Source organism: Lissotriton vulgaris, chromosome 5, assembly GCF_964263255.1.
Source record: "Lissotriton vulgaris chromosome 5, aLisVul1.2, whole genome shotgun sequence".
NCBI lineage: Eukaryota > Metazoa > Chordata > Amphibia > Caudata > Salamandridae > Lissotriton > Lissotriton vulgaris.
Window position 1 is genome coordinate 1,687,858,218 of NC_141693.1, and position 26,556 is coordinate 1,687,884,773.

Below are 26,556 nucleotides of genomic sequence, written 5' to 3' on the forward strand. Positions count from 1 at the left end.
AGGCTATGGTGATATGAATTGGTATTTAGTTATGTGGATGGGTTAGACTCAAGGAAGGTGGGAATGGGCTTACCGAAGCATGAGCTTCCAGCATGTGTATAAGTCTTCAGTGAAGAATGAATGAATCTTCATCAAAAATAGTAAGGCGTTCCTCCCTTCTTGCACAGACACTAGCAGCAGCTTAAATGCTCTAATTTATGTACATCAACAACTCACCTTATTAAGAAAAGGAAGCCACCCTCGTGGACATACTCCGCCGGAAGGCGTGGGCACCGTTGGAAGAGAAGGTTTCACAGCAGTGCTGTTCCTTCGCTTACAGATGTAAGGCAGCGCTGTTAGACATTTCTGATCCCCCCAGTCCTCTGGACAAGGAAGGAAGAATGAAAAGAAAGGGATTAATGAAGGAAATCTGTTTTTAGGCCTTGCTGAAGAAAGCACAGAACTTGAGGGCAGAGCAAGATTGGAGTACAGATGAAATGGATGAGGTTGCTAAAGTCACCAACAGGTCATCAAAAGCCACTTTCATGCAGGCGGGATTTTGCTGAAGTTGTGGCAGATGGTCGAGGTGGTCTTCTGGGTAGTGATTACTTATCCCAAGCAAACTCAATACTCACCAGATACAGTGACCTCAGCATATCCCTTGGCGCACAAGTTACTACTTGTGTAACAATATATCTGTAAGAGACATTAGTTAGTGATAGATTCCTTACCTTAGAATATCCCCAGGCGTCAGACTGGATCCGGAAACTTTTGCGTAGCAGTACCCTTGCGCGTCGGTAGGCGTCGTCTGCGGCTCCGCGTCCGTCGTCGGCGTCGTGGGCGCCGTGATGAAGTCGTCGGAGTACTTAGACGCCGCCTCCGCGTGCTGACGTCAGTTCTTAGCCACAGCTTTTCCGCGCCAGAAGCGCAGAGCCATGACAAAAAACCAACACTGGTGCCATGAAACTAGGGCCCTGAAAGGGGATGACCTTAACCCTAGATATCGGTTCGCAGAACGGGGAGGATCGGTAAGGAATCTATCACTAACTAATGTCTCTTACAGATATATCGTTACACAAGTAGTAACTTGTGCATCTTAAAGAGACACGTTAGTGATAAATTCCTTACCTTAGAATAGATACCCCAGCAATACCATCCCCGTGGTGGTGGGTCTGCGAACCAATAATCACACCAGAAAGTCCTGGAGGACGGAACGGCCAAAGTAGCCGTCCCTCCGGACTTGACTATCCAGGCAATAGTGTCATGCAAACGTGTGCAGCGAGGCCCACGTAGCCGCCTGGCAAATGTCCTGCAAGGCATACCTCGGCCCAAGGCAGTCATAGTGGCCGTGGCTCGAGTGGAATGAGCCCTAAGGCCAACAGGTGGTTCCTACTTAGCCAAGGAGTAATACGCCTGGATGCACAAGATAATCCACCGGAGATGGTCCGCATGTGCACCGCTTTCCCCTTCTTAGCGCCCGCGTATCCAACAAAGAGTTGATCATCCACCCGGAACTGTCGTGTGCGATTCAGATCAAATGAGAGCGCACGTTTTGGGTCCAGGCGGTGGAGCCTCTCCTCCTCTCTCGAGGGGTGCGGAGGCGGAAAGAAGGTGGGCAATGTGATGGATTGCCCAATGTGGAAGGCCGTGACTACCTTGGGTAAGAAGGAGGGCCTTGTCCGTAACACAACCTTGTCCGGATGGACTGAAAGGAAAGGAGGCTTACAAGACAGAGCCTGGAGCTCACTCACTCTCCTGGCAGAGGTGATGGCTACCAGGAAGGCAGTCTTCAAAGAAAGAAGGCGAAGAGGACAGTTGTGAAGTGGCTCAAAGGGAGCTCACATCAGAAAAGTAAGAACCAGGTTCAAGTCCCACTGAGGCATCACGAAGGGAGCAGGAGGAAAGGTATGAGTGATGCCCTTCAGGAATCGATTAACGATAGGGGACTTGAACAAAGAAGGTTGTTCGGGCAGCCTCAGAAAGGCTGAAAGAGCTGAAAGATAGCCCTTGACAGTGCCCAGAGCAGAGCCCTGCTGGGCAAGAGAGAGAAAAAAGAGGAGAACCTCAGAAAGAGGGGCATTGAGGGGATCCACAGCCTTTGCTGTGCACCATGCCACAAATTTGTTCCACCTGCAGGCGTATACCGACTTTGTGGAGGGACGCCTGGCTGCCAGAATGATGTTACAGACTTCAGGAGGCAAGTCAAATGGCCTCAACTGCCGCCGCTCAATCTCCAAGTATGGAGGTGGAGACTGGACAGGTTCGGATGGAGGACCGTTCCCTGCTGCTGCGACAGAAGGTTCTCCTGAAGAGGCAGACGAACCGGGGGATCGACTGACATACTGAGTAGCTCGGGATACCAGTACCTTCGTGCCCAGTCCGGAGCCACAAGGATGGCTTGTGCCCGGTCGCGCTTGATCTTCTTCAGCACTCTGGGCAGAAGTGGTATAGGCGGAAAGGCGTACAACAGACCGCAGCTCCACTCGCGACGAAAAGCGTCTCCGAGCGAGTGCCACCTTGGAAAGTCCAACGCGCTGAACTGATGACATTACGCGTTCTCTTCGGTGGCGAATAGATCTAACCAAGGCTCTCCCCATTGCTGAAAGAGGCCTTGCGCCACGTCCGAGTTCAGACGCCATTCGTGATCCATCGAGCACCTTCGGCTGAGTTCGTCCGCCCTGGCGTTCAGAGAACCTGCCAGGTGTTGAACCATCAGAGTCACGCCCTGATGTTCCAGCCATTGCCAGAGGCGCAGAGCCTCCTGGCAGAGGGTCCACGACCCCACTCCGCCCTGTTTGTTGCAGTACCACATGGCAGTGGTGTTGTCCGTGAACACTTGCACTACACTCCCTCGGACAGACGGGAGGAATGCCTTCAGTGCTAGACGAATCGCCCGCAGCTCCAGCAAGTTGATATGGAGCCGGGACTCCGCCGGAGACCAGAGGCCTCTGATCTCCGCCTCTCCCAAGTGGCCTCCCCAGCCCTGGAGGGACGCGTCCGTCACAACTACGTGCTCCGGTTGGGGAAGGGAGAGGGATCTGCCGTTGACCCAATCGCGGTCCGTGAGCCACCACTGCAGCTGTCTCGCAGTGCCCTCCGAGATCAGGACATGGTCGGACAGGTTGCCCTGATGCTGGGCCCACTGAAACTTCAGGTCCCACTGCAGAGCCCGCATCCGCCACCGTGCGTGATGCACCAGAAGGATGCAGGAGGCCATCAGCCCCAGAAGCCGCAGCGTCAACCTGACCGAAACTCGGGATAAAGGCCCGAAGATCGGAATCAGAGCCTGTATATCCCGAACCCGCTGTTCGGGCGGGTAAACCCGAAACTGCGCCGTGTCGAGAACCGCTCCGATGAAAAGGAGCTTCTGAGAGGGGCACAGGTGTGACTTCGGCACATTGATGGAAAATCCCAGCCGGTGCAGGAGATCCACCGTAGTCTGGAGGTGGCTGACGACTGTCTGGGGCGAGCCCGCCTTCAACAACCAGTCGTCTAGGTAGGGGAAGACTGACACCCCTAACCTGCGCAGATGAGCTGCGACCACCGCCATCACCTTCGTGAACACCCGTGGAGCGCTGGTAAGGCCGAAGGGGAGCACAGTAAACTGAAAGTGCTCGCGGCCTACCGTGAACCACAGGTAACGCAGGTGGGCCGGCAGGACGGGGAAGTGGAAATACGCATCCTGCAAGTCCAACGCTACCATCCAGTGTCCTGGGTCTAGGGCAGCTAAGACCTGAGCCAGTGTCAGCATTTTGAACTTCTCCTTCCGGAGGAAGCCGTTGACGTTCCTCAGATCCAAGATAGGGCGTAGGCCCCCTTTGCCCTTCTTGGGTACCTGGAAGTAGTGGGAGTAGCAACCACGTCCTACTTCTGGCCCAGGAATGCGCTCAATGGCCCCCTTGGCCAAGAGGGCCGAAACTTCCTCCTGCAGGAGCCGCAAGTGATCCCCCGATACGCGGTGGTGTTGCGGTGGCATGGCTTGAGGAGTCGTCTCGAAGGGGAGGGAGTAGCCCCTTCGGACGATCTGCAGCACCCACCTGTCCGAAGTGACAGTGCGCCAGTGAGAGAGGTGATGGCGAACTCTGCCTCCCACTGGCGTCACATGGGCCGAAAAGCACGGACTAGGAGGGTTTAGAGGTGGATGCTGCGGGGGCAGGTGTGGACTGACTCCGCCTGGTTCCCCGACCGCCTCCACGGCGGTTTCCACGGCCACCGCCGCGCTGGACGACAGTTTGCGGCGAGTGGCTGGCGGCACGTGTGGGGGCGCCCCTTCCCTGGCCACGAAAGGCACCCGTTTGCTGGCGCGGGGCCGAGAGGCCCAAGGACTTGGCCGTAGCCCTGGAGTCCTCAAAGCGCTCAAGCGCGTGATCTGCCTTGTCGCCAAAGAGGCGACGGCCATCGAACGGCATGTCCATAAGAGTGTTTTGGACGTCTGCCGAAAAATTGGCGGATCTCAGCCAGGCGTGGCGTCTTACCGCCACCGTCGTAGCCATCGCTCTGCCCAGCGAGTCAGTAGTATCCAGCCCACACCTGATGGAATACTTGGCTGCGTCCCGGCCCTCCACAAGGGCTTGGCCGAGTTTGGCCCGTACCTCCAACGGGCACTCTGGCAGCACTTCCGCCACCGTAGTGGCCCAAGAGGCATGCGGTGTTGGAAGACCGCAGTCCCAAACTAAGGGACGAGAATATCTTCTTGTTATAGTTCTCGTACCTCTTGGATTCCGTGTCCGGCGGGGCCGTCGGGAATGCGGTCCGGGAATTAGAGGCCTGGATGACCAGACTCTCGGGGGTGGGGTGGGAGGACAGGAAACATGGGTCGCCCGGAGCCGGGCGGTGGCGTCTGGCCACGTTCCTATCTACGGGCGAACCCGTAGCGGGCCTGGACCAAGTGCCCAAAAGAACGTCCATCAAGGCCTCATTAAACGGCAGCAGAGGCTCCATGGAGCATGACTGCGGCTTAAGGACCTCTGTGAGGAGGTTAGTCCTCACGGTCGCGACGGGGAGCTCAAGGCCCAAGGCCTTGGCAGCTCTCGTCAACACCACACCACACCATAGGTAGCTCCCTCCTCCGAAGCCACTGTAGGAGGAGAGACAAATCCAGTGTCTGGAGAGGTGTCCAGGCCACTGGCCTCCCCAAGGTCTCCTGCCCAGTCCATATTAGACTGACACTCCTTGGTCAGAGGGTCCTCAGACCCCTCCCAATCCTCCTCATCCCTCATCTCCTGAGATTCAGGGTCGTAATTGTATGAGGTCGGCTCGTAGAAGTAAAAATCTCCAAACGGCGCCGAGGACGGCGCCGGAGGTGACACCACACGGACCGACGCCGGGGGGGTCGTAAGGTCCACCGGTGACGATCCAGAGCCTGATGAAGGTCCAGCGGTGCCCTGCGGTGCCGGGCCCGAAGGCGCCGACGGCGCCGGTGCCGCTGGACCCTGCGGCGCCGGGCCCGAGGGCACCGGCGGTGTCGGGATCGTGGGGCCCTGCGGCGCCGGGCCCGAAAGCGCCGGCGGCGCCGAAGCACCCAACGGCGTTAGGGTCGAAGCCCCCGACCCACTAGGGCCCCCAGATGGGTCCGCTGGGCTCGAAGGCGCCGCGGAGCCCATTGGAGGAGAAAGGGACCTCATGGCCATGAGGAAACGCTCAATCTCCTCCGGCGTAGCGTTCAGCCCAGGGACCGGAGGGTATGAGGCCGGACGCGGCGCCCGCGACTCCCGAGGAGCTGCGTGGGCGGTGTCACCCGAACCCCCGGTCGCATCGGGCGAGCGTCGGGGGGAGTCAGAAGAGCTTCTTACCTGACGACTTGGAACCGGAGGAGTGGCGCCGACTCCCGGAGCTGTGACGGCTCCGTCCCCGCGACCTGTCCCTCGACCTCCCGTGGGACCGGGACCGGGACCGGGACCTCACACGGCACGGGGCCGACTGCCGGAGTTCGAGCCGCCTGCGGGACCGCTCCCGCCTGGCCTTCCTCGAAAGGGCCCGACAGTCGGAGCAGGCCTCGTCGTCATGGTCGACGCCCAAACACGTCAGGCACAGGCGGTGGGGATCCGTGACCGACATGGTACGGTCGCACTCGTCGCAATGCTTGAAGCCGGGCATCCCTACGGCACCGTCGGAGTCGTACAGACTTCGAAATGGATCAAAAGATCACCAAAAACTCAGTCAAAAATTGACTAGGGTAGCTGCTCTTTCCAGATCTGCGCTGGCTGGCGCGGAAAAAAGAAGAACTGATGTCAGCACGCGGAGGCGGCGTCTAAGTACTCCGACGACGTCATCACGGCGCCCACGACGCCGGACGAGGAGCCGCAGACGACGCCTACCGACGCGCAAGGGTACTGCTACGCAAAAGTTTCTGGATCCAGTCTGACGCCTGGGGATATTCTAAGGTAAGGAATCTATCACTAACGTGTCTCTTTCAGATATCCATCTTCTCAATTCAATTTGGGCATGGCAGTAGCAACCCCTGTTCGGTCATCCCCTTTTCCTGAACACCATGTCTCCTCTCATCCAGAATATCACCTTTTTACTACTACGGAGCGAAATCAGTGATGGATCCACTCACCCCCACACTCCTGTGCCATGCACATACCCATCCTCCTGCATCACAGTTCTTTTCTTCTACCCTCAGAATGGGAGATTGCAACAGGTGGATTCAGCAGCCTTGGCATGTACTCAGTTCTATATGCATTACTTACTAGCTTGTTTCAACCTCAGGGATCTACCCTCCTATGCTTGGCCGCATTGAGAAGTATCACGTTTATAAGTTGTGGAATGATTACATACATACCTGTCTAGGTCTGGGCTGTGAAAGCAGCTGTCTGTCCCCTATTTAACAGCACATACCACACTCATAGCAAACCCTCATCACCTCTTCAACAATCACATAACACATTCCCAGCAAGTTCACTATCTTCCGAAAGCGGATCTCAGTAGCAAGTGCATTTCCCATCCTGCTGCAGACGTATCTATACACCAAATACATTTGTCATGTTAAATCTTTCCAGATAGTAGATTACATGAAACAACCTATAAACTAAATCTCGAATTATTAATTTTGTCAAAGGTGTTTCACATGTCAATGGAGATACTGAGAAATCACGTAAATGAGCTTGTTTCTCAGGGCAGGGTAAAAAGTGTTTGACAGAATTCCCTAACCTGCCTGGTGCAGGCTAGAGTAGCAGGTCAATGCTATGGAAGAGTCATTAACCCCAGCTATACATGTCAAGACTAAAGAAGAGGTCTCATCAACCCAATTACAAACCCTCAGTGCAACACTCAAGGTTCAAACCAGCAGCCAAGGATTTATCATCAGTCTTTTGCTTTATGGTAGGTTGAATGCAGAAAATCTTACTAGCTGCTGTCCTAGTTTGTCTCTAGTATTGAAAGAAATATTTGTTTAACATTTCCTTTCAATATATTAAAACTTTTGACCGTTCTTGGTCATTGCATGTTCAATGTTATTAATATCAAAAAGTCAATGAAACCTATTGGACCTTGGCATGACCAAATTGTAAATATGATATGTAGCATACCAAACTCTTAAGAACGTTTAAGGAATATCATCTAGAAGGGGAAGTCCCTGATGCTCTACCTCTGGTCAAAAATTATCTGGAATGCCTCTATCCTCCCATTGTAAATTAGACCTTTCAAAATTAGGGTGCATTTCACAAAATGGTTCTAGGAATTTAAAAAAAAACACAGAATGTTGCATGAAAGATAAGTTAATTGTTACTTTCCCAGTAGGTTTCTGCTTGTAGCATGTAATGCTCTGCACACTCCTGCCATCTAGTGTCGGGCTCGGACATTTGTAAGTTATTTTGTTGCATAGACTATAAGGCAGAATCCCCCCTATAGGTGGTGGCTAGCACGTGGATGATGCATGTGTCTGAAACAAAATCCGGAAGACCATCTGGACAACTACTGCCTGTGGCTAAAATAGCCACAAAATAATGTTTAGTGCAAGGAAATGTCTCTTTTTGTATGGTCATCCCTAAAGTACAGAACTGCTGCTGGTTGCTTTTTTTCGACTCATTGCACTAAGGCCTGATAACCAGACCTCAGTGCCTGTGCCCTGACCCAAAAATTGTTTATGTTTGTTTGGTATATACTCAATTGGCATACACCTAACTAACTTGTAAGTGTCTTGTATGTGGTATCTAGATACCCAGGGCTTGGAGGGTCACCCCAAGAACTGCAGCACTGGTTGTGCCACTCTGGGTGTGACAAAGGTAAAAACGTGGCTCCCAGCCTGCTACTTCAGACTGGAAGAACAGTTTCAAACTGCTAATCCGGCTTTGCCATTAAAAAGAATAGCAAAGTCCACCCTCCCTCTGTGAGTCACACCTATGGCAGGCCTAGCGAGCCCTAAGGCAGGGTGCAACATATTTTCAGAGCAGAACATGTATTTGACCTGTTCTGGAAGTAAAAACTCAAAATTGTTGTGTTTACTGTGGAAGGACTTGGTAGCCCCATTTGCAAGCACAGGATTAACTTGCTGGCCCTTCAGCTGTGCTAACTCCTGAATAGTGCGCCCAAAGTTGATACTATAAAGTATCAAAAAACTTGTTGCATTAAGCCTGACTTGATGCTCAGATCGAAATTAATGTAACTTGTTGCAGTGTGCAACTTTTCCAAAGTTGCCACTTTGCTGCTTAAAGTCCCCTCTGCACTTGATGGTCCCACATGGGGTCTGTCCCTGGGACAGCTTTCACCCATACTAAGGAGACGTACAAATGTTATAGAATGTTATGTTATAGAAGCTTATATAGCGCTCAGCTGCCCAAGCAAAGGGGCGTCCCGGCGCTTCCAACAACAGAGAGATAGAACTGATTGCTACGGCGTGAAGCTCAACATAACAACAGCAGAATAACTATTTTAGAGGAAAGAGGTGAGTTTTAATAGCCTTCCTGAAATCCAACAGATCCTCCAGTCCCCGTATATGAACCGGCACTGGGTTCCACAATTTGGCTGCCAGGTAGCGGAAGGAATGTCCTCCCGCTCGACAACGCTTCACCCGGGGAACAGTGACCAAGTGCTGCCCCAGAGAACGCAGTGCATGGGGTGGAACACACGGGGTCAACAAATTGCAGAGCAGATTAGGTGAGGCAAGTTTCAGGATCTTAAAAGAAAGACAGAGTCTTGAATTGGATCCGCTCCGCCATGGGGACCCAATGAAGTCTCCGGATGGTATCGCGATGGGAAGGAACCGTGGAAGTCTTACTAAGGCTCTGGCCGCGCGTTTTGAATGCGCTGCATCCAGATGATCTCAGCTTGGTTAGCCCCCAATAACAAGGAACTATCATAGTCCAGGCGAGAAAGAATAGTAGACTGGACTATCAGCTGGCGAGTTGATGGGTCAAAGAATTTCAGGATGGGTTTAAGATCTCGTAAAAGGCCGAAACATGTACCTGCCACTTTTATTAGTGTGAATACAAACACTTAGAGAGGAGTCCATCCACACCCCCAAGTTCTTGACTTCCTTCTTAGGTTCCGGGGCCTTACCCAAAGCATTCGGCCACCAGTGCTCACCCCAAAGGCTAGCATTTTTGCCGACTAGCGAAACTTCAGTTTTATTTGTATTTAATTGCAAATAATTAGAAGTCATCCAATTCGCCACGGCCGTCAGGCCGCTTCTGAACCTAGAGGCATTCAGGGTAGAACCTTCCGCCAGTGCAACCACTAGCTGTGTGTCGTCCGCATATGAGACCATTGAAAGGTCCCACTGCCTGGCGACCACCGCCAGTGGCTGAACATAAAGGTTGAACAATGTGGGGCTCAGAGCCGAACCCTGAGGGAACCCCTGCTCAATGGAACGTATCTGGGATAGAAATGGGGGATGGAGACACGGAAGGATCTTCCGGTCAGAAAGTATCTAAACCATTCCAGAGCCAGGCCCGAAATTCCTGCCTCCTCCAAACGTTGGAGCAGAACACTATGCAATACTGTGTCAAAGGCGGCACTAAGATCCAGCAAGATCAGTGCCGCCGTTTGACCAGAATAAAGAATGGTTCGCAGGTGTTCAGTCATGGCCAAGAGCGCTGTCTCTGGCCGGAGCGGAAGCCGTGATGCGTTGCATCCAGAATGTTATTGGAGAGCAAAAAGTTGGTGAGTGTGATGTTGACATGTGCCTCCACAACCTTCACCAACCAGGGAAGAAGAGAAATAGGCCTAAAATTCTCAGGTTTAGTTGAATCTAAGGTTGGTTTTTTAGACACCCAAGCCTGTTTCCACTGCCCAAGCACCATGGCGGACGAGAAGGAGGAGTTAATTATCTTACGAAGAAACGTCAGAAAAAGCAAGGAGGATTCCATAAACTGAACAGGCTTTAGAGGGTTGGCAGGAGACCCAGACTTAATTTTCACAATCAGCCTACTAAATTCCTCATAAGAAATCTCAGGGATAACCATGAGACTAGAGATCGGCCCTGGTCTGGAAGGGGTGTAAGTACGGGAAGTGGTCATGGATGGAAAAGACCTGTAGATCGCATGTTGCTTTCTCCACAAAGAAGGAGGCCAGTTCTTCACAATGGAGTTCAGAGGTGGTTATAGGCACCTAAGTTTTCCTGGCATTGAGATGTTTTAAGATTTTAAAAATGCATTTAGCAGTATTAGGGCTAAACTTAATCTCGTTGGCGTAGAATGCCGCCCGCATCTTACAGATGGCTCTATGATAAGATTTAAGTTCAGCCAGATAATGTGCTTTTTTCCAGGGTCATAGTCTTTCCTGCAGTCACGCCCTATTCTTTTACACGACTTCCTCAGTATAGTCAGGGCGTCTTTGTGCCAAGGACTGGACTCCTGAGAGCGACCCTTAAACCAGCTTGCCGGAATAAGAGAGTCTAGCGCCCGTATAATCCAGGCACAGAACATCTCATAGCCTGACTCTGCGTTGTTAAAAGGACCCAAAGGGTCCGCTCTCAGAAGTGCATGAAAGTCTTCTAGTCTTAGTTTCCGCCAAGGTCGTTTATAAACAGGTCGCAGTGCGGCCTTACATAAAGGCTCTGATATGGGGAATGACTCCCAGACAAGAAGACAATAGAAGTCTGCGTGGGAGAGAGGTGTTACTTCTCCCTTGCATGAAGCCACATGGGTGTCGGACCAAAAGGTGAGCTTCAAAGGAGAAGCTGCTTTGAAGGGCAAATGGTGAACACTTAGGTTTGGGCTGCTCTATTATTTAGGTATACATGCTGGCACTCAGGAAAGAGAGGGGAAACCAGTTGCCAAACCATTTTCTCAGGGGGGTGTAGCCACATCTCTGAGAGGGCTAGGGAGCTCTACATACCGAGAGAAGGGTTCCGCCATCCAAGTGGGCAGAATAGAAAACTTCTGAGATAGCCAGATACCACACTTAGCAGGAAGTGATCATCAGGAGGGAGGGAAGCTATTATTTCACAGGCTACTGACCAAGTCCATCTGAAGGGCATTTTCTGGGCATAAAAAGGGCACCCCTAGCACCCAGAAATCATGCCTGCTGCACCAAGGACTTGGCGAGGAGTGCACTGATGTGGACTGCATCGGCTGAACCTGGTGGCTACTAAAGGAGAAGGGATTGTGCCTGCTGTGTCCTGCTCATGGAAAAATAATTTCCACAACTCTGCCGAAGCAAGAGATTCCAAAGGTCATTTGGCTGGCCTCGTGTTCACAGCACAAGGCACAAAAGCCTGCTAGGGTGAGTTGGTTGCCCAAAACATCTGACCATTGCTCCTCGTCGCTGTGCAGCACCAGGACCCAATGCTCAAAATTGCCCCAGAGTCTGCTGAACCTGGGAGAGTCATTGGAGTGCAGCTTGGTTACCTAGAAGGCAAGTTATCGCCGAAGTCAAGATTCCGCTGTGACCGCGATACCGGGTATAAGGAAATGCCTCTATTTGTATGGTCATATCCATAGTTTTGGACTGATGCTGCTGTCTTTTCGACTCTGAGAGTCCAATGGGTCTGGCTAACCAGACCTCAGTGCCTGTGCCCTGACCCTCAAACTGTGAGCTTGATTGGCTTATACCCAATTGGCATAAGCTAACTTACCTGTAAATCCCTAGTATTAAGGTACCCCAGGTACCCAGGGCCTGTAAGTTAGAAGGTCAGCCAACAGACTGCAGCACTGGTTGTGCCACTCTAGGTGTGACAAAGGTAAAACATGGTTCCTTGTCTGCCTCTTCAGACTGGAGGGGAGGTTGTAAACTGCTAGCTCGACTTTGTCATTTAAAGTAATGGCATGGCCAAGTCCTCCCCTTTAAATATATCTAAGTCAATCTAAGGCAGGGTGATGTATAGTAAGAAGTGGAATGCAAATGCTACTTAACAGTATGCATCTGTTCTTGGCATGTAGGGCTGCTGACATTCATATCTGTGCATAGATCGCCACCTAGAGTTGGGTCCGGATGATTGCACATTGTTGTCCTGGAAGAGTCTTCGAAGTATCACGAGATAGGTGGCTCCTCCCCTGGACTACAGTGCGCATGGGCATCGCCTCCATCCCCAGATTGTTTTTAGCCATTGGCAGAGATGGAGTGAAGTATGTGAGTGATGCCCATGCTATGAGCATATGTATATATATATATATATGAATACTGCAGCTGCTACAGGCGCCGGGGAGGAGGGTGGGCGATATGAATGTCAGCAGCCCTACATGCCAAGAACAGATGCATACTGGTAAGTAGCATTTGCAGTTCGAGGCATGTGGGCTGCTGAATTCATATCTGTGCATAGAATACATAGCAGTCCTCCCATTATTGGCGGCCGCCCGTGCCAGCTGCAGCAGTCTGAAAAAGTGTTTTGAGAACAGCCTGACCAACAGCTGCCTGGTGTTTGGAGTGCACATCTACACAGTAATGTTTAGTGAAAGTATGTGTGGTAGACCATGTGGCTGCTCTACAGATATCTTCTAAGGGAATGTTACCTAGGAAAGCCATAGAGGCCCCCAACTTTCTGGTGGAGTGGGCTCTTGGTGGAATTGTGAGAGTGCGTTTAGCCTTAGCGTAACAGATCTGAATGCATTTCACGATCCACCTAGCGATCCCAGCATTGGAAATAGCGTTTCCCTTGTGGTGTGAGGCAAATGCAACGAAAAGTTGCTTGGTCTTACGAAAATCTTTTGTCCTGTCAATATAGTACATTAAGGCTCTTTTAACGTCAAGGGTGTGGAGCATCCGCTCCGCCAGCGACTCTGGGTTTTGAAAAAACACTGGCAACTCAATTGTCTGGTTCATGTGGAATTGAGATACAACCTTGGGTAAGAATTTAGGGTTAGTGCGGAGCACCACCCTGTTAGCGTGTACTTGGAAGAAAGGTTCCTGGATGGTGAGTGCCTGCAACTCACTAACCCTCCGTAGCGATGTAATTGCTACTAAGAAAGCAACCTTCCAAGTCAGAAACTGAAGCTCACAAGAGTGCAGTGGCTCAAAGGGAGGACCCATCAGCCTTGTGAGAACCACATTGAGGTTCCATTCCGGAGCTGGTGGTGTCCGTGGTGGAATGACCCTTTTGAGTCCTTCCAGGAAAGCCTTGATAGCAGGGACCTTAAAAAGTGATCGGTGTTGCTTATTCTGGAGGTATGCTGCCATTGCAGACAAGTGAATGCGGATGGAAGAGTACGCCAAATTGCATTGGTACAGGTGGAACAGGTAACAAATGATGTTCTGAATGGAAGCATCTAGCGGGTCAATATCGTGGTTTACACAGTAAATGACAAACCGCTTCCATTTAGCCGCATAACAAGCTCTAGTAGTGGGCTTCCTTGCCTCCCGAATGATGTCCATGCAATCGGGGTGAAGATTGAGGTAGCCATGGCTCTGCGTCAGAAGGCTGGGTGTGAGATGAAGCCTTTGATGCGGTACCACGGAGAGTTCCAGAAACGTGGTGTACCATGGTTGGCGAGCCCACGTTGGAGCAACCAGGATGAGAGTCATCGAGTGCTGCCTGAGTTTGCGTGCCACCAGCGGTATCAGAGGTGCTGGGGGAAAAGCGTACGCAAATCTGCCTGACCAGTTCATCCGCATCGCATTGCCCTGTGATTGCGGGTGTGGGAACCTGGCGGCGAAGCTTTGGCATTTTGCGTTCTCCTTTGTGGCGAACAGGTCTATCTCTGGATGACTCCACCTTTGGAAGTACGGTTGGAGTACCGATGGATGTATCTCCCACTCGTGCATTTGGTGGCTGTGCCTGCTGAGCAGGTCTGCCATCTGGTTGTCCTTGCCCGGGAGATGCTCTGCCATGAGGAAGATGTTCCTCTGAATGGCCCACTTCCACATGCTCTGAGCCAGATGAGACAGCTGCGGAGAGTGTGTGCCCCCCTGCTTCCGAATGTAGTACATGGCCGTCATGTTGTCCGTCCAAATCAACACGACCTTGTTGCACAGATGTACTTTGAATGCCTTCAAGGCCATGAAGATTGCCATCAGTTCCAAAACGTTGATGTGCATCTTCCTTTGCTGTAGTGTCCATAGTCCCTGCACTGTGTAGTGGAGTACATGCGCTCCCCATCCCTGGAGAGAAGCGTCCGTTGTCAGGATAATCTGTGGCACAGGCTCCTGGAACGGTCGGCCCTTGCAAAGGTTTTGTGGATTCCACCAATGCAGAGAGTTGTATGCCCGACCGCTCACCAACACTAGGTCTGTCAGTTGCCCATGAGCCTGAGTCCACTGACGTGCTAGGCACTCCTGAAGCGGACGCATATGTAGTCTCGCGTGCAGGACTATGGAGATGCAGGAGGCCATCATGCCTATCAACTGCATGAACACCTTCGCTGGAAGCGAGTGCTGAGGTCTGAATCGTTGGATCAGCGTTTGGATACTGGCGATTCTCACTGAATTTGGCTGCGCAGTGGCTGCCAGAGTGTCTATTGTCGCGCCCAGATACTGCCGTATATGGGCGGGTTGGAGATGGGATTTTGGATAGTTCAGCGAGAATCCCAGATCGTGCAGGAGATGAATTGTGCGGGACACGTGGTCGGCGCACTGCTGTTCTGTCTGTGCCTGAATGAGCCAGTCGTCCAGATAGGGATAGACGTGGACGTTCTGGCGTCGTAGATGCGCCGCCACAGTCGCCAGGCACTTTGTAAAGACTCTTGGCGCTGTGGTGACCCCGAAAGGCAGAACCCTGAACTGGTAGTGCTGGTCTTGAATCGTGAATCTGAGGTACTTCCTGTGGGAAGGATGCAGGGGGATATGAAAGTATGCATCCTTCAGATCCAGCATAGCTAGGAAGTCTCCCTGTCGAAGCAGGGAGAGGACCTGCTGCAACGTGAGCATATGGAAGTGCTCCTATAGAATGTACCAGTTGAGGGGCCTGAGGTCCAGGATGGGCCTTAGGGATCCGTCCTTTTTGGGGATTAGAAAGTACAGAGAGTAAACGCCTGTTCCCCTTTCTTGCAGTGGGACGAGCTCTATTGCCCCTTTTTGCAGCATGACTTGAACTTCCTGCTGCAACAAGTGCAAGTGCTCGCCGGACATAGGACGGCTTCTTGGAGGTATGTTTGGTGGAGTGGAAGTAAGTTCCAGACAGTAACCGTACTGGATAAGAGACTTGACCCACCTGTCCGTGGTGATGGATTTCCACACGGGCAGGAACTGCTGGAGTCTCCCCCCGACTGGTGTTGTGTGGTCGTGGGGCAGTGACAAGGCGTCACTGTTTGTTGGCGGTGGAGGACCTGGAGCTGTTGTTTCCACGTCCCCTGCCTTTGACGTTGTTGCCCCTGTAACCACCTCTACCTTTGTTGGTGTATGAGGTTTGGGTGTTGCTTTTGTAGTACTGTGTGGATTGTGATGCCTGACCCCTTGAGGTGCCTCTGTTATTGGAGCGGCGAAAGGAACCACCCCGAAACTGCTGAGACTGGAGGGCCCCCATAGACTTAGCAGTATCCGTGTCTTTCTTCATTTTTTCAAGTGTCGCATCCACCTCGGGGCCAAACAGGTGGTCAGGATTAACTGTTTGGTTCAAGATGGTTGTCTGTATATCTGGTTTGAAGCCTGATATTCTAAGCCATGCATGTCTCCTCAGCAACACGCTAGTGTTGATCGCCCTGGAGGCGGTATCAGCCACGTCCAGCGCACATTTGATGGAAGCGTTGGTGATCAGCTTCCCCTCCTGAATCAACATTTCACCTGCCTCCTTGTACTGATCAGGCAAGTGCTGCAGAAGTGTTTCTAGGGTGTCGTAATGCGCCCTATCGTAGCGTGCAAGTAGGGCCTGCGTGTTTGAAATGCGCCAAATATTAGCTGCCTGCGCAGCAATACGTTTCCCTGAGGCTTCAAATATTTTTGACTCTTTGTCTGGGGGAGGAGCGTCACCCGTGGTCTGCGAGTTCGCCCGCTTACGTGCGTTGGATACAACCAAAGAATCCAGTGGCAAGTGTCCCTTGATGTATGTTGGATCCGAGGGCGCTGCCTTGTATTTTTTATCAATACGAGGATTGATGACTCGCGCCCGAGTGGGCTCCTTGAAAACCTCTGGCGCGTGCTTCAGCACTCCCTTGAGCATAGGCAATGTCTTGACTGACTTTTCAGCCACTGAGAAAGTGTCAAACAGCAAATCGACATCCACAGGATCTGAATGTAGGTCGACATCATGGTTAGCTGCAGCTCTCTCAATCAGAGCGTTGAAGGCTGCAGAGTCCTCTGTTGGAGAAGTCTTTGCTGCAAAGAGCTGCGGCTCATGACCCGACTGAGGGTCCTCAGGGTCGCCTCCGGCAGACCAAGGTTCATGTACCTCCTCTGGATCCGAGTATGCTGGATAATTGTACTCGTCCTCTTCATCTCCGTCCCCTTCCCCAGCGTTTGAATGCGTCGGTGAAAGTTCCAAATTATGTGGAGATGCAGGCTCTATAGGGGCAGAAGTACCCGCAGAGTCCTTCTTGTTTTTGAGTGGGATACGATAATGCTCCAACACCGGCTCCGTGGTGATCTTTCGTTTGAGGAGAGAGAGCTTCCCGGTGTTGGCGTCGATGAGAACCTCTCGACGTTCCTCATCCGCGAGTGGCTGGAGCCGAGGCTTCGGCACCACCAAGGACACCTTGGGCGTCGACACCACCTTCAAAGGCACCCCGGCCCCATGCTTCGGAGCGAAAGCCTTCGGCGTCGTCTTCGGCGGCAGCGTGTAGCGGATAGGCGTCTGCGCTTTTGCTGGCTTTGGTGTAGGCTTCGGCACCACATCCTTCGGTTCGGGAACCATAGCGTCCTTCCGAATCCGCTGCAGGGACTCCACGACCTTTTTTGTTAAGGCCGGGGAGGGCTGTACCGGCTCGAGCGATTTCCCCGAGTCCGGAGTCGGGTCGGCGAAAGGCACGGTCTTCGGAGCCGACACATCACCATCCTTGGCCTTGACGGCCGGAGTCGGCGCAGCCAGAGCTTCGGCGTCGTCCTGAGCCTTTTTCGGGTCATCGACCTCGACCACCTTCGGCGCCGACGCGGCCGCGTCGGTCGTCTTCGCCTTCGGCTTCGACACCGGGGTCTTCGGGTCGGCCATCTTGGCGTGGCTCTTGCTGTCGGCCATTTTGAATTTCTTTGACTTCGAGGCCTCTGGAGCCTTCTGTCCCACCAGAGCGACTTTCACTTTCGGTTTCGAAACCGTTGGTGTGGACCCCGATGGCTTCACTTTCGTTTTCTTCAACGGGAGTGGCACATCAGAAATGTCCGTGGCCGGGCCCGGAGGCGAGGCCGTGGGACGATTAACAAGATCTTGGGTAAGGCCCGAAGGTGATCCCTCGACCTGGGCCGTATAATGGGGGTTGACCCCTGAGTCAGTCTGAGGATGCTCCTCCTCTGAGCTATCCTCCACGGTGGCAATGGCCCCATCGTCGTCCCCTACCTCACCGACGACTTCCTCAAACTCCTCGTCTCCCGCGTCGTAGTTTTCTTCCTCCGACGCCGGGCTAGAGTCCGAAACTTGAAAAACATTGTCGTCTCCAACGTCTTCTTCGAAGATGTTGTCCGGCGGGGGCGCTGATAACTGGGCCTGGAGTCTAGCGGCCCGACGAAGCTTGAGAGTCTTCTTACACCGGAACTTTGAACAGGCCATAAACCTGGCCTCATCATGGTCCGGCGACAGACATTTGTTGCACACTGGGTGCACGTCGAGGTGTGAATACTTTGAGGTGCACACCGGGCACCTCTTAAACGGGGTCCGTTCCATGTTTGGAGCGTCGTGTAGGCCCGTCCTCGCCGACAGCACGCGGAAGGGCAGCAAGAGTTCGGAGCTGAAGAACAGTCAAACCCGAAAGAAAAACGATACCGACGCCAAGCCTAAAGACCTTTTGGTCTCAAGTTAGGAAAGTTAAACAACTATCGATTCCGACAGAGGGAACCGAAACACATCCGAACCCAATGGCGGAAAAAAACAATCTGGGGATGGAGGCGATGCCCATGCGCACTGTAGTCCAGGGGAGGAGCCACCTATCTCGTGATACTTCGAAGACTCTTCCAGGACAACAATGTGCAATCATCCGGACCCAACTCTAGGCGGCGATCTATGCACAGATATGAATTCAGCAGCCCACATGCCTCGAACCATGTGTTTTAACATGTTCCAACAGTAAAAACCCTCTGTTGTTGTTTTTAATGTGTAAAAGGATATGCTATGGGCACTTATAATGGGCACTTATAATGCGCACAGATGCTCCAGCAAAGGAGCGTCCCGGCGCACGACAAGATAGAACACAACACCGCTAAAAGCAAAGAATTGAAAAGGGGAACAGCTACGGGACAACATTAAAATAAGAAAGTTTTAATGGCCTTACGGAACAGCAAGAGATCCTCCAACAAACGGATCTCTACAGGAAGAGAGTTCCAAATAGCCGCCGCTCTCACTTGAAAAGATCGGCCCCCAGCTCGGCTAAGCTTGAACCGGGGTACCACAGCGAGAGCTTGGCCAAAGGATCTAAGAGAGCGAGTCGGAGTATAGAGAGACAAGAGGTTGGTAAGGATCTGGGGAGCAGAACCTTTCAAGATTTTAAAGGCCAGACATAAGACCTTGAAATGAATTCTCATCTTGACCGGCAACCAGTGCAAGGACCGTAGAGTGTTAGAAAGGGAGCAAAACCTGGGCAGGCCAACTACCGCTCTGGCTGCAGCGTTTTGAACACGCTGCAAGCGAGTGATTTCTGCCTGGTTGGTCCCCATCAGGAGAGAACTGGCGTAATCAAGCCGGGTGATCACCGTCGCCTGAATCCCCAACTGTCTGGTCGAGGCATCCAAAAATTTGAGGACAGGTCTTAAGCCCCGGAGAACACCAAAACAGCAGGCCGCAGTTCTCTTTGTATGGCCAACAAAGCTGAGGGTGGGGTCCAGCCAGACTCCCAGGTTTCTTAATTCCGTGACCGGAGTCGGGGACGGCCCAAGTTCCGGAGGCCACCACCTGTCCCCCTAGAGTTCCGCTTTCTTACCGACAATCATGATTTCAGTCTTTTTTGCGTTAAGCTGGAGACAGTTGGCATTCATCCAACCAGCCACCGCCCTCAGTCCACTATGGAACCTAGGGGCATCCCGCTCAGCATCCCCGCTGATAGTAACCGCTAGCTGAGTGTCGTCAGCGTATGGGACCATAGTCATGCCCCACTGCTTGACGACATCAGCCAACGGTGTCACGTATAGATTGAATAACGTGGGACTCAGCGAGGATCCCTGCGGAACCCCCATGCCCAGAGGATGGAATTTGGACTGGTGAGGTGGGATGGCCACGCAAAAAGAACGATTGTCGAGAAAGGAGCGGAACCACTGCAGAGCGAGCCCACCGATGCCAATCTCCTCCAGGCGATGCAGAAGAATACGGTGAGAGACGGTGTCCAGGGCGGCGCTTAGATCTAATAATACAAGCGCCGCCGTCTGACCTGCATCCAACACCGCACGCAAATGCTCCACCATAGCGAGGAGGGCTGTCTCCGTGCTGTGACCAGCACGGAAACCGTTCTGCGTGGGGTCCAGGACATTGGCCCGAGTAAGATGGTCTGAAAGGGCCAGATTGTCGTGTGCCTCCGCAACTTTCGCCGGCCAGGGGAGCAATGAAATAGGACGGTAGTTCTCCGGTTTTAGTGGGTCCAACGAAGGCTTCTTCAGGATTGGAGAAACCACTGTCTGCTTCCATTTGGCTGGAACCATTACCGAGGCCAGTGAAAGGTTGATCAGGGAGCACACCGTGGAGCGTCCCAAAAAAGACTGGTCTCTAAAAAGGGCAGGTCTTAACGGATCCGAAGGAGAACCGGACTTGATTTGCTGGGCCAATTTGTTGAACCCCTCAGGAAGTAACGGGGGAAGAGAGTGCAGGATGGTATGGCCTTGAGTGCAATCCGGGGCTCCTGGAGATGGTCCAATACTAGGGAAAGCCTGATAGATAATCTGGTCTTTCTCTAGGAAAAAGGATGCCAGGGCCTCACAGTGAGAGGTGGAACAGGCTTCCGGGGAGGAGATCCTTTTCGCCAAAAGGTCTTTAAGGACTTTAAAGATGGTTTTAGACGGGTTCGGACTGTTGCGAAATTCCGAGGAATAGAACGCCGCGCGAGCTCTACAAATGGCTCGATGGTAAAGCTTAACAGAAGCAAGATACGCGGCTTTCTTGTCAGCCTCGTAGGACTTGCGCCATTGTCTTTCCGCCCGTCTGCAGGTACCTTTCAAAGCACGTAGGGCACTATCGTACCATGGGCTCGACTCTCTAGAGCTAAATTTGCTCAGGGTAATGGGAATCAGAGAGTCGAGCGCCCTGGTAATCCACCGGCAGAAATGATCGTAGCCCGTTTCCACGTTATCTAATAGTCCTAACGGCTCTTCAGCCAGGATACGGTGCAGATCCTTCAGTCTGAGTTTATTCCAATGCCGTCTAGGAATCAGTCTGGCAGGCAGAATAGAAGGAGTCTCAGGCAGAGGGTACCTAAAGGACACTAGAAAATGATCCGTCCACCCTAATGGGGAAATGGTCACGGTGTTGGCTTCAACTAAATTTGTAAAAAAAGGGTCCAGGACATGACCCCCTACATCGGTGGGCTGGGATACTAGTTGGACTAGCTGAAGGGCCTCCAGATCAGCTAGGATACTGCTAACAGCCGGGATGTTCTGGTTGTCAAAGTGAAGATTTAGATCTCCCAAGATGGAAAAATTGGCACAGCCAATAGCTAATGAGCTGACGGCGTCTGGGAAAGCTTCCCTAAACGCTACATCGCTACCCGGAGGTCGATAAACAACCATCCCAGAAAGCGAGAACTGGGGGCTGATTGAGATCTTAAAGGAAGCACTTTCGCACCCAGCAATGTTAAGTCCATGCCAGCTACAAGTGTAACTGGACCTGACTGCGAGGGCAATGCCGCCGCCTCTGGTAGGCCGGTTCAAAGTGTAAATAGAGTACTCAGGGGGGCAGGCCAGATTGATAATAGCCACATCCGCCTCCTGAAGCCAGGTTTCCGTGATGGCAAATATGTCGGGAGACTCGTCTGTAATGAGGTCGTGAATGGCTTGGTGATGTTTCACCAGGGACCTGGCATTCAGATTCAACACCCGAAGCATACGCGCGGAGCTGTTGCTCCGAGGGGCAGATGTAATAACCCTCTGGCGGATGGTAACGGGTGAATCAAGCGACCATCTCTTGCAAGCACAATGGTAAGGGCCGCATAGAGGATGGATTGGTGCCAGGTCACACCTCGGGACTGTCTGGCCAATGGACCAAAGGGTCTCTCTAGAATAGGAAATCATCACTACACCAAAAAGAGAGCTCACCAAAGAATGAACCGCGGCGCCCCGCGCGTCCTTAGCGCGGACGGGCGCAGACGGGCAGGACTCTGGCACGACTCCGGCAACGCGACGGCACCCTTACTGCGCATCCCCGCTGCGCGGGGGGAGCGACTTTAAGTAGGCGTCCCGCGATGCTGCCAGAGCGCTACAACGCTCGAAATGGCGCTCGCCGATGGTCCGAGTCCTCACATATCAGCACCATTTGAGAGGGCTGAGTTGCAGGCTGCCCTAGCAGCTCAGCTAACTTGTGATAGGGACTTCTTAAGTGGATACTGTAAGCTAGGTATGGAAAAAACTAGTTACACTAAGCCCAACAAGCTACCCAGGTCACAAATAATGTAATATGTGGTAGTGTGAAACGTTTACAAAGTTGCTACTTTGTTGCCATAAATCCCTGTGATACCACAGGGTTTTCTCCTTGAGACAGTTTTCTGTCCTCCTGGGGAGATTTGTAAATGACTCTCAGATAAGATGAAAATAGCAGCCTGTGCAGGAGAGAGGTGTTACCTCTCTCTGGCAGGAACCCACATAGGACTTGGCCAAACAGGAAACCTTCAAAGGTGAAGATGCCTTTGAAGAGCAAATAGGTAACAGTTGGGAGAGGGGCGGCCCTATTGTTTAGGTAGACAGGCTGGCACTCGGGAAGGAGAGGGGAAACCACCAATGAAACCATTTTTTGAGGGGGGGGGTAACCCTCTTGGAAGCCACACTTCTGGGTTGGGCTATGGAGCTCCACACAACAAGAGAGGGGTCCTGCCATGTTGGGATTGTACAGAAAGTGCATCTGGAGACAGCCAAATGCTCCACTTCGAAGGAAGTGGTCATCAGGAAGGAGGGAACCTAGTAGCCCATTGACTACTGAAAACGGCCACCCCAGGGCATTTTCCCGGTATATAACAGGGTACTGCTGGAACTCAGACCTCAAATCTCGATGGAATGGAATAAAGGATGCATAAGAACTGCCCTGCGGCACTGAGGAACCAGCATAAAGAGACCGCACCAGCATGGACAGCAGTTGCTGAACCTGGTGAGTAGCAAAGTAGAAGGGACTGTGCCTGCTGTGTCCTGCTCATAGAAAGTCGTCTCCAGAGCCCAGCCAAAGCAAGAGACTCCAAGGGTCAGTTGGCTAACCTCCTGTTCGAGCCCTTGGCCACAACAGCTGAAGTGGCAAGTTGGTAGCCCAAATCTTCAAACTGTTGACCAGAAACTGACGCTCAAAGTTTCACCCAAGTCTGCTGGACCCGGGAGAGTTGGAATGCAGCTTGGTCCCCCAGAAGGCGAGTTATTGTCCAAGGAAGGATTCCACTGTGACCGCAGTGCCAGGTGACTGGTAGCCCAGCGGCAACTGACCTTCTGAAAGGACTGAGGGACATCAACTCCTGGGGGCAGTATTTTCTCTCCGGATTTGTAAACCGGGGAGTAGCCGCAGGAAGACCCCCTTCGACTGCATCCCATCTACAGCATCCTTGAGCATCTTCAACATCCTGTATTCCTCACACCAGGACAAATTCCATAGGAACCCATAGCAAAGGGATAAAAGTGTCTGGAACTCACTTAAGACTGCTTCTTCTTGAGGTAACTGTTTCTGTGGACCTTGCTGGACCCCCTGACTGGCTCCCTGCCTGAGTTGGTTGCCTACATTAACTCAACGTAACCACATTGATATTCACCCAAGTTTTTCTTGAAAAAGTGTCACATTTGTTGAATTTGCCAATACTTATTTGTGGTTGAGTAAAAAAATGCATATTTACTATACCTAGTAAATACTGGATCTCCTGAACTCTCCGATGGAACTTTTTCATTTTGGTGTCTACAATTACATAACCTATTTTATAAATTAATTCTGAAAGCCTACTGCTCAAAGCCACAGTTACCCAGGGTTGAGCTTATGGTTTAACAAACTAAACCTACTGGTCGTGAAGGGGCTGGTTTTACATTACATGGTGAGGTCATACAACCACACCATATAAATACACTCCGTTTCTTCACACTGGATAACTGGTAGCCCAGTGGCAAGGGGAAAGTTGACCTCTGTAGCCAGGACCACCTTACCAAGCCTGTGGACCAAAGAGCAGCCACAGGAAGATCCCCATTGGCCTTATCACATCGACAGCACCCTTAAGCATCTTAAGCACCCTGGATCCTTTGAATCAGGACCTCTTCCATAGAAGTCTATGGCAAGGACATAAAAATGCTCAGGAACACACTGAAGACTGCTTCTTCCTCCGAGGTAACGGTTTCTGGGGACCTTGTTGATCTCCCTGACTGGCTCCCTGTCCTGTTGGTCACTTAAAGTAACTAAAAGTAACCGCATTGATACTTACCCAAGATTTTCTAGAAAAGTGTCAAATTTGTTGAATTCGTAGAACAATGCTTGTTCACGGCTAAATAAAAAGTGCATATTTACTATACCTTGTAATTGCTGTATCTCTGGAACCCTCCGGTGGATCTTTTTTGTTTTGGTGTCTCAAAATGCATAGCAATACAGTCTATTTTTGTAAATTAGTGTCAAATTTCTTGAGTGCCTCTTGTATTTGTTCTTCACTTGTTTTGGTGCTGTGAAAATGCTTTACACTTGGTTTTGAGTAAGGATACTGCTCAAAGCCAAAGCTAACCAGGGTTGAGTTAAAAATTTGACCAACAAAACCTACTGGCCCTAATCGGGTTGGTAAGTATATTAAGCACGGTGAGGTCACCCTACCACTCCTATATAATATACCCTATTCCCTCGCATATAGGAAAAGAGTATGCAGTTGACCAAGGAGCTGCTTTGCATATGTTAGCTTAAGGACAGTTTCCATGACTTCTGCTTTCTTGATTGTAGAGAGTAATCTGGGAACAACAGGAATGACTCTTTTAGCTTAAAGATAGCAAATATGGATGCAATTAACTATCTATCTGGCAATATCTGCTTGAGAGATGGGCTAGACCTTTGTGGTTTTGCAAAAGTTATGAACAATTGTTCAGCTTTCTAGGAGGGATTGTGTAGGAAAGTGCCCCTTCTTGCATGGTTGCCCTTAAAATGTTTGCTGCATACCTGATGCCAACTTGACTGAGTGCATGCTTGTATCCTGCTAACCAGCCCTCAGCACCAGTGTTCTTTACCAAAACTGTACCTTGTACCCACAATTGACACAACTCTAGGCCACGTGTAAGTCCCTTGGAAAAGGTACCCCTGGTAACAAGGGCCTTGTGACCAGAGAAGGTCTCTGAGAGTTGAAACATGTATTGCAACACCCTCAAAGACCCCTCACCAAAACACCCCCACTCTGCCATTACAGGCTGCATGTTTTGGCGCAGACCAAACTGAAGAATCGACATGGCACTCATCCCTGTGTGTTATGTCCACCAACACTGCCTGTGGCATGGGTAAATCGCCCCTCTAGAAGGCCTTATAGCCCTAAAGGCAGGGTGCACCATACCCAGGTGAGGGTATAGCTGCAGAAGCAATATGCCCCTACAGTGTCTTTACCATCCATTCACAGATTTTGTAAGTGCAGTGAAGCCATTTTAAATGCATAGGCTGGAAGTTTGTCAACACGAACTCCACATCGCCACAATGGCTTTACTGAAGTCTGGTAAGTTTGGTATCACACTTCCTGGCACATTAAACCAACACTGATGCCAGTGTGGGATTTAATGAAAAATGCACTGAGAGGGCATCTTAGAGATGTCACCTGAAAAACGACCAACTCTGATGTAGTTCCTGACCGGCTTCCAGCCATCTGCCACCACCAGACAGGTTTCTGGACCCCTGGATAGAAAGCCCCCACTCTCTGGGACTGGAAACAAAGCACATCCCGGGCAGAGGTGTCAAGCCTTTTCCCCCAGGATGAGCAGAGTCCTCTAAGAGGGAGCTTCAAAGGCCTGTCGCCTTTGTTAGCTGCCTCCCAGCCTTTTGCTGCTATCAGCAACTGACTCCCACTGGTGCTGACCCCCAGTTTAGGGGCAAGAACCGATGTAAAAACCTAGCCAGGAAGGAGGTGTGCCCACCTTTGCCTACCCCATCCCTCAGATGGGAGCGGCAAAGAGAAGGCCACCTCTCTGTCCCGGCCATCTTGAAGATGGAGGACCCTTGGAATCAGGAAGAAGCCTATGCCGCCTCCCACTGGGGAGTGGCATACCAGGAGTTGTAGACACCCCAGGGAAGGGACCCATTGGTCCCAACCTGCACACCCCTGAAACGTGCACCCGTGAACCTTGCCTCTTAAGATTCGACGTGACAAGATGATAAAGGATCAAAGAGCTGTATCACAGAAGAAGAAGACAACAGCTGCTTTGGCCCCAGCACTAGCAGCTTGTCTCCTGCTCTGAACCCCTGCGAGCTGAACCCGGCGTGTCCTGCAGCCAGCAGCCTCCAAGAACCCAGGGGACCTGCCCTGCCTTCCTACAGAACTCTTATCTCCCATGGACACCAGATTTGTCTAACACCAACCCAAGCCAGGACTCCAGATCCAGCTGAATCTGCGAGTCCTCATCACTCTGCAACCATGGATCGAGTTTGAGTGGCCCAACACCCCAGCGAGGACCTCCCGGGGATTCTGACCAGCGTACCAGCATTGGGCAACCTCCACCGACTTTCTCTTCTATGCCTGCAGCCTCATCCTGAAGGGTCCCCCGACTGCAACTGGAGCCTGTGAGAACCTGACACAAAAGGACACCCCTACACCCGTAGCTCCGGATTTAGTTTTGTTCCAAGAAGTTTTTTTTAGTAATAAGGTTGTGTGACTCCTTCTCTTGGTAATACTGCGCATGTCATCAACACCATCTACAGGTTGTTTAGCCGTAGGTAGGTAAAAGTGTATTAGTGTAAGTATAGTAAAGTGATGGCCCTGCGATGGTATGATGTAAGTATATAAAGTATGTGAACTGCAACCT

At 51.7% G+C, this 26,556-nt stretch overlaps 1 protein-coding gene across 1 annotated transcript in view; it reads right to left on the reverse strand.

Annotated features, from left to right (window-relative positions):
- Nucleotides 1–26,556, reverse strand: part of MRC2 (mannose receptor C-type 2) — a 531,676-nt gene that overhangs the window by 74,941 nt on the left and 430,179 nt on the right. The window contains 1 exon segment of the mRNA XM_086923828.1: nucleotides 217–362. Within this exon segment, the coding sequence (XP_086779954.1) occupies nucleotides 217–362 (146 nt within the window).